An 8,309-nucleotide genomic window follows, 5' to 3' on the forward strand; every position below is an offset into this window, starting at 1 on the left:
TAATATTATATAAATACATTTATAAATACAAATTAATATTAATCAGTGAATTAAAGTAGAGATCACATATAAATTACAAAAGTATTTTTAAAATCTATAAACAAATAAGATTACAATTAAACTTGTATGAATATCTCAATGGTTAAATATCTAGATTCTTTTCCCATTTAATTCACCCAATTAAAATCATATATATTTTTTTAATGATTTACTATTCTTGTATTTCATTTTATAAGTTATTTGTTTACTGTATTTTAATTTTTAATTATAAACAAATTGAAATTAACATTTAAAAAAAAATCTAATTTTCTATTTTTCAATATTAATTTTATATTATGTATATGTCATTAACTTGATAAATATTAAAATATATCTCTCTCTCTCTCTCTCTCTATATATATATATATATATATATATATATATATATATATATATATATATATATATATATATATATATATATATATATATATATATATATATATATATATATATATATATATATATCATTTTTTTATAATTTTGAATACAATAATTTAAAATATAGCATAAATGTCAAGTTATATTTTAGTTATAAACTAAAATCCTTATTCAATAAAATTGATTGATGTATAAAACAAAATTAAATTATTTTTTATAATAATAAAATTATATCATCTCATTCACCGAAACAAAAACAAAAATTACATATTATTGGTAAACTACATTAGCTTTTAAAATCATTTACTATCACAATTAATAAATAATTACCATATCTAATTTTATAGTAATTAATTTGTGTATTAATCAAAAAAATTTAAAATTTTTTAAAATAAATATTAACATTTTATTATAAAAAATATAAAATTTTATGATAAATTAATATTTTAATATAATTTATTATATTTTAATGGTATTTGTAATTATAGTTAATATATTACATATATTTTTTAATAAGATGAAATTTACTTTCTGATGCACAGTAAACTTTAAATGTACTAATGAAAAAAAAATGTCATTTAAAATTTTCTTTATATTTTAAAAATAATAATAGTAAGTTGTGATTTGTTAGCTAGCATTTACACATTAATTCTATTACAACTACATTAATTCTATTACAACTTTAGGCAACTCTGTGATGCCACTCAGTATACAAGAAAATACCATACTAGTTCAAGTAATAAAAATGGGTTGAACAGAGCCTAGGAATAAATTGTAAAAATTGGAAAAAAACACACAATCATGATTCATAACGACATAATAACAGAAGTGAAGAAAGAGTAGTGCGAAATTTACTGTCCTTTCGGATGTTTTACTGATCTTCCGAATCTAATTGACCGACGTGTCAGTCGCTCACATTTTACACATTGAGAAACAAATTCTCATTCTATTACATTGGCATCAGTCGGTTATCACTTGGTCAATTACCCTAAGGTTTAGGAAATACATAAAATACTAATAAAAATATTCTGGATATTTTCGAGATTCAACAATATCAAAAATGAAAACAAATTAAAAAAATTTGGGTTTTGTTTTGTTGGGTTGGGTTTTTGTTTTTGTTTTTGGTTCTATCATCGTTATTTTTCACTTGTGTATTTAATCCTCATTTTCTTCTTTAGAATGGAACAAAACCCTAAGGGTTCTTGCAAGAACCAATCGCCGCCAGATTGATTATCTCTCCTCTCTTTCTCTTTTCATCTCGTTATTATTGCACCATTCTTAACTACTCTTTCTGTTTTCAGCTTCAAGAAGTTTTGAGGAATAAGCTTGATTTTTTCTGCTTCAGTAACTAACTGTAAGTCAGAATTTTCTAGTTATTGCAAATATATATAGGGTAGGGCTGTTTATGCTTTTTGATGATAAAAAAGATTGAGTTTTTAGGTTTTTTTGGATTAGGGTTTGTTAATTAGTGTTTGGTAGTGATCAGTTTTTATCTATAGGAGAGTTTGTTTGATAATATTGAATTGAGTTTTTAAAGAATGTTGTCTGAGTTGGAAAGAAGACCGGTTCTTGGTAATAACGAGGGGTATTATGGTGATGAATTGGAGAAAGAAATAGGGATGTTGCTTCGGGAGCAGCGACGACAAGAAGGCGATGGCGATGATCGTGATCGCGAACGGGAGCTTAATATATATAGGAGTGGATCAGCTCCACCTACTGTGGAAGGTTCTTTGAGTGCAGTTGGAGGATTGTTTGGTGGTGGTGGTGGTAGTGGTAGTGGTACAGCTGGTTTTTCGGATTTTGCTGGGAGTAAGGATGTGAATGGAGTTGTTTCTGAGGAGGAGCTTAGGTCGGATCCGGCTTATCTTTCGTATTATTATTCGAATGTGAATTTGAATCCTAGGCTTCCACCTCCTTTGTTGTCGAAAGAGGATTGGAGGTTTCAGCAGAGACTGAAAGGCAGTAGCTCGGGTGTAGGTGGGATTGGAGATAGAAGGAAGGGTATTATGACTGATGATAATGGTGGTAGGGCAATGTTTTCGACGCCGCCGGGTTTTAACTTTAGGAAGCAAGAAAGGAGTGAGGTGGATGCTGAAAAACCAAGAGGCTCTGCTGAATGGGGTGGGGATGGTCTTATTGGTTTACCTGGCTTGGGGCTTAGGAACAAACAAAAGAGTCTTGCTGAGATTTTTCAGGTAGTCTGTTTCTCTTGTTTGTTACCTGTTGTCAATACTTTTTAGCCTTGTTAATACTTCAGTTTATTTTTGTGTTGTTAAGTTAAGGTTGGTTGATAACAGATTTAGGTGTTCAGTTATTGTTCTGTTGGGAAGATTGTGCTTTTTCTATTTAATGCTGCGTTGGACTATTGAATTGAATAATGCAGTCTGTAATCTGAATATCATTCTATCTGTTTGAATGTTTTGATTTTAATGTTCTGATGTGTGATCCTGTTTAGACAGTTTTGATTAATGATTATAATTATTTTGATTAATCAAATGGTAACTGACAACATTAATCCGTGGCTTTTGTCTTACCGTTTTTTTCTAGCTCAATGTTATGGTGATGCCAGCATGATATTTTATGAATTTTGCAGAATCTTTTTATTTATTCATATATTTTGACTGATGTTCCTTCAAGATTGATTCTCCTGTGGTATCTAATCTTAGTTTCATGATTGTTTACCCACATCATCTAGTTCATTTGTTGCATTCAACATGAAATATTTGGCAATCATTTTTTTAGGCCACATACTTTTTAAGCTTTTTTTGGGGGTTTACATGATACGACCAGCAGTTTTGATGAATTTTTTATCGCATATTTTTATACTTATCAGTGTTGAAGCAGAGTATATGTTTATATTGGCCTTACAGCCTATGTTTCTCATATATTAAGATTATTCTGTTTCTTTTTGACTTTTGAAAGTTTTTATTCTAATGCACTTGCAGAAATACTGGCACTACTTAGCATCTGATTTTTTATTTAAGCCCTGTTAGTTATTCGAATTCCCATCTAAATTTGAATTTAAATTTTTGTTACATTTGGAAATTGGCATCTATATGTTGACTTTTTGAATTGTTAATCTATATATTTTCAGTTACACTCTTTTATCTAAATTAAAATTTTCCGTTACAGTTGGTAACTGGTATCTAAGTGTACCCTCTGTACGCCTTTATATGTTATAAATATATATTTGCTCTCTATCTTTTTGAAAAACGAAAATTCCTAGACTTATATTTTTTCGCAATTTCTATTTACATTTACTTGCTATCATCTTAATTTGCCATTTTGCTAGTGAATTTAGCATATACTTTCTTTGATATTCTACCAATAGTTGATGACCGTTAATTCTGTAGGATGATATGGACCAGAACACCTCGATCACAGGCCTTCCTTCTCGTCCAGCAAGTCGTAATGCATTTGATGAAAATGTTGATGTCTTAAATACTTCTGAAGCAGAGTTGTCTCACGGTCAAGGATCATCTACAACTCAAAATGTTGGTCTACCAACTTCATATTCTTATGCTGCTGCTCTAGGAGGATCTTCACTGTCAAGAAGCACTACTCCTGATCCACAACATGTTGCAAGGGCTCCTAGTCCATGCCTCACACCTATTGGTGGAGGGAGAAACGTTGCTTCTGACAAGAGAGGTATTATCAGTCCAGATGCCTTTAACGGTGTTTCATCCGGCAAGAATGAGTCAGCAGATCTTGTGGCTGCATTGTCAGGGATGAACTTGTCAGCAGGTGATGAAAACCATCTGCCATCACAGGTTGAATCAGATGTCGATAATCATCAGAGATACCTTTTTGGGATGCAGGGTGGTCAAGATCATGGCAAGCAACATGCATATTTTAAAAAATCTGAATCAGGGCATTTGCAGAGTTCGGTTAAGAGCAGGAGTGGATCGGATCTTAGTAATCTATCTCTGCATCGGCAGGTTGAGCTGCAAAACTTATCTGTTCCTTCAAATAACTCGTATTTCAAAGGATCGCCCTCCCATTTTAGCGGAGGAGGTAATTTGCCAGCTCAGTACCAGGGTATCGATGGTTTGAATTCGTCATTTACTAACTATGGCGTAGGTGGTTATACGGGAAATCCCGGTTTGACATCCTTGATGACTAACCAATATGGCACCGGTAATCTGCCACCCTTGTTTGAAAATGTTGCTGCAGCATCAGCAATGGCATCCCCTGGAATGGATTCGAGATTTCTTGGAGTTGGTTTGGCTTCTGGAGCTGGTTCTCCTTCTGATGTGCATAGTCTTGGTCGGATGGGAAATCAAATTGCAGGGGGCGGTCTTCAGGCCCCGTTTGTTGATCCAGTGTATCTTCAGTACATGAGGACATCTGAATATGCTGCAGCACAACTTGCTGCTCTTAATGACCCCTCTGTGGACAGGAACTACTTGGGCAATTCATACATGAATTTACTCGAGATTCAGAAAGCTTATCTCGGGTCTGTTATCTCGCCTCAAAAGTCACAATACAATGTACCACTGGGTGGTAAATCAGCCAGCTCCAACCACCATGGTTATTATGGAAATCCAGCATACGGGGTTGGATTGTCTTATCCAGGAAGTCCAATGGCAAACTCTGCTTCTCCAGTTGCGTCTGGAAGTCCCATCAGACACAACGATCTAAACATGCGTTTTGCTTCTGGAATGAGGAACTTAGGTGGGGTCATGGGACCTTGGCATGTAGATACTGGGAACATGGATGAAAGCTTTGCATCTTCTCTGTTGGAAGAGTTCAAGAGCAATAAAGCCAAGTGTTTTGAGCTCTCTGAAATTGCTGGACATGTTGTTGAATTCAGGTATATTTTGTTGCCTGTTGGTCTTTTGATGTATTTTTATTCTGCCACTGAAAATTAAATTGAATTAATTTGCTATCATCGACAGTGCGGATCAATATGGGAGCCGATTTATTCAACAGAAGCTTGAAACAGCAACTACAGAAGAAAAAAACATGGTTTATCAGGAAATCATGCCACATGCTCTTGTTTTGATGACTGATGTCTTTGGTAATTATGTGGTTCAAAAGGTAAAAATTATTACTCTCAGTTAATTATTCTGTTTCATGGATATGGTTTGAGCAATAGTTGATTTACATCGTGCAGTTTTTTGAGCATGGACTTGCACCCCAGAGAAGAGAATTAGCCAACAAGCTTCTTGGTCATGTGCTGACACTTAGCCTTCAAATGTATGGTTGTCGGGTCATCCAAAAGGTATTGATGAGATTTAGGTTGACAATAGTCTGATATATTTATGTCTTCCTATCTGTTATTTTCTTGAATATCTCATCATTTTCCTCTGTTCTTTCAATTATGAATCCCTTTTTAGGCAATTGAAGTTGTTGATCTGGATCAGAAAATTGAGATGGTTCAAGAGCTTGATGGTAATATCATGCGCTGTGTACGTGATCAGAATGGTAATCATGTCATTCAGAAGTGTATTGAATGTGTCCCAGAAGATGCAATTGACTTCATTGTTTCAACATTTTTTGATCAAGTTGTGTCACTCTCAACCCATCCATATGGTTGTCGTGTGATACAAGTAAGATTTCTGAATTGCTTTTGTTACTGTTTTACTATTAAGCATCTAAAATTCATTTGTCACATTATAACAAACTTTTATTTTTAAATTTATATGCCATAATAATAATAATAATACCTTCATTTGGCAGAGAGTACTGGAGCACTGCGAAAGCCCTGCAACGCAGCAGAAAGTTATGGATGAGATTTTAAGTTCTGTTAGTATGTTAGCTCAGGATCAGTATGGCAACTACGTTGTTCAGGTTTTTATTTTATTTTTCTGACTAAAGCCACTTGAAAACTTTTTTTGTCAGTTATCATTTAACTTCATTTATTATTAATGTTATCACTTATGAATACAGATGTAATGCTGCTGCGATAATTGTTACATATAATTAATTTTTTCAAAATCTGTTGCTTTATGTTGTGACATCCTGTTAATATGTTTTCCGAGGTTGGTTCTTTGCAACTGAAACATGTTTTTGGTCTCCAGTCTGCCCTATTTCACGGCTACCTTATTAATATTACAGTGTTTGTCATCACTTCCTTTGATATTCATGTAGTATGCCATTTAAACATTTGAGTTGATATCTTGTTTTGTTTCCTTTTTCCGCGTAATAACAGCATGTACTGGAACATGGGAAGCCTCATGAGCGTTCTACTATAATAAAGGAATTAGCCGGGAGGATAGTTCAAATGAGTCAACAAAAGTTTGCCTCCAATGTTGTGGAGAAATGCTTGACCTTCAGTGGTCCTTCAGAACGCCAAATACTAGTCAGTGAGATGCTTGGAACCACGGATGAAAATGAGCCTCTTCAGGTTATTTGAACTCTCTTTTTAATATGTATCACTAGTCTTCTTTATTTGATGATAAATTAGAAGGCAATGCCAATATGCATTTTAAATTCACTTTCTCATATGCTGATTGAACCGTTGTTTTTAGGTTTAATACAATGACGAATGATCTCATTATTTCCAATCCTATTGCATGTCTTTCTGATTTTTTTTTAATGTATTATTATGCAGGCAATGATGAAAGATCAGTTTGCAAATTATGTTGTCCAAAAGGTGCTAGAAACATGTGACGACCATCAACGCGAGCTGATTCTTTCCCGAATCAAAGTTCATTTGAATGCATTGAAGAAGTACACCTATGGAAAGCATATTGTTGCGCGTGTAGAGAAACTTGTTGCTGCTGGAGGTACTTTTCCATGTTATTCCCCATTTCCATTCTCATGCTCCCTGTTATCAACATTTATTTACTGGTGATATAATCTGTTGCAGAAAGAAGAATTGCTGCTCAAACTCCTCAACCTGCTTAGGCGTGACATAGAAAAATAATGTTTGTTTGTAGTTTGTACAGCTAGCTAACTGAGCTTAGTGCAAGCTTCTTCATCAAGAGTCTATATGTTTCCGCTGATTGAAAATAAAGTTGTTGATTGTACTGCAAAAATGTGTACATTTGTAGCCTTTTACGTTTATACATAGAATTTCAAGCAAGATGAGGTTCAGATGTTTCCCTGCAGAGAAGATGAAAATATTATGGTGGTGATGATGACTATACAGGCCCTTTTTTTCACGGTGTAATGTCCATAAAATGGTGAGGTAGTTTACAACTTTAAGCACTGTACAAATCATGCTTTGTGGAGGTGTTGACAGTTTATTAGAATCTTTGTCCTTTTATTATGAGTATAAATTTTCCAGGAAGTTTATTTTCCTATCTCTGTTGTGAATGCGATCATACGTTATAACATCCTGTTTTTAACACTTTTTTTTATCATGTTTTTAGACATGCTTTTAACAATCAGTTTCCTTATTCTTCTTAACTCCTTACGTTTCACATACATAACTTTCAAAAATATCCAAAAACTTAACTATCAGATTTCTGATTAAATTGAAAAATTATATTTTGTGGCAAATGTTATTTTAATCTTTAGGTATATGAAATTTTATTTTATTTTAGTAACATGTTTTTAAATTTATTATATTTGGAAAATTCCCCTTTTAAATTATAAACTTACAAAAAGGGTCCTGTTTATGGCAAAATGTTTGAATTACTTCGGAATCCGTTATGATTCCATTTGGTTTTGTTTTAATTTTGATCAATATGGAAAAACAAGATAGTCTAATTGAATATGGATGGATGAGATTAGGGCGTTTCAAAGTTTCTCTATTTTTAAAAATATTTTAATGTAGAAGGAGGTATTATTGCGTTTATTTAAAAATATTTAAGATTTTAGAGTAAATTTTTTCTCTACTTCCACTCTACTTAAAATTTTGAGACTCACTTAAAACGTAAGAGAGTAATCATTTTAGAGAATTCTTGTGTAACCGCTGTTATCTAATATGCAATTGTAAA

General features: G+C 32.9%; 1 protein-coding gene across 2 annotated transcripts; it reads left to right on the forward strand.

Annotated features, from left to right (window-relative positions):
• The first annotated feature begins 1,439 nt into the window (after positions 1–1,439).
• Positions 1,440–7,736, forward strand: LOC131639161 (pumilio homolog 2-like). Of its 2 annotated transcripts, none has more exons than XM_058909666.1 (10): positions 1,440–1,774; positions 1,920–2,615; positions 3,774–5,233; positions 5,319–5,460; positions 5,537–5,644; positions 5,760–5,972; positions 6,103–6,213; positions 6,575–6,769; positions 6,977–7,151; positions 7,235–7,736. In XM_058909666.1, exons 2-10 carry the CDS (start codon positions 1,959–1,961, stop codon positions 7,270–7,272), a joined length of 3,099 nt encoding a protein of 1,032 aa, XP_058765649.1. In that variant the 5' UTR covers positions 1,440–1,774; positions 1,920–1,958; the 3' UTR covers positions 7,273–7,736. The 2 variants fall into 2 exon arrangements, with proteins under 2 accessions (XP_058765649.1, XP_058765650.1); XM_058909667.1 differs by having other exon boundaries at positions 1,441–1,774; positions 2,032–2,615.
• Positions 7,737–8,309: the final 573 nt, after the last annotated feature.

Source organism: Vicia villosa, unplaced genomic scaffold (genome assembly GCF_029867415.1).
Source record: "Vicia villosa cultivar HV-30 ecotype Madison, WI unplaced genomic scaffold, Vvil1.0 ctg.002546F_1_1, whole genome shotgun sequence".
Lineage (NCBI taxonomy): Eukaryota > Viridiplantae > Streptophyta > Magnoliopsida > Fabales > Fabaceae > Vicia > Vicia villosa.

What these genes read in the sequence shown, in the direction of transcription:
- LOC131639161 (XM_058909666.1), top strand. Translation starts at nt 1,959, where the DNA reads ATGTTGTCTGAGTTGGAAAGAAGACCGGTTCTTGGTAATAACGAGGGG. An exon ending in GGACATGTTGTTGAATTCAG is followed by an intron (nt 5,234 to 5,318) that starts GTATATTTTGTT and finishes TATCATCGACAG; the next exon opens with TGCGGATCAATATGGGAGCC. An exon ending in GTAATTATGTGGTTCAAAAG is followed by an intron (nt 5,461 to 5,536) that starts GTAAAAATTATT and finishes TACATCGTGCAG; the next exon opens with TTTTTTGAGCATGGACTTGC.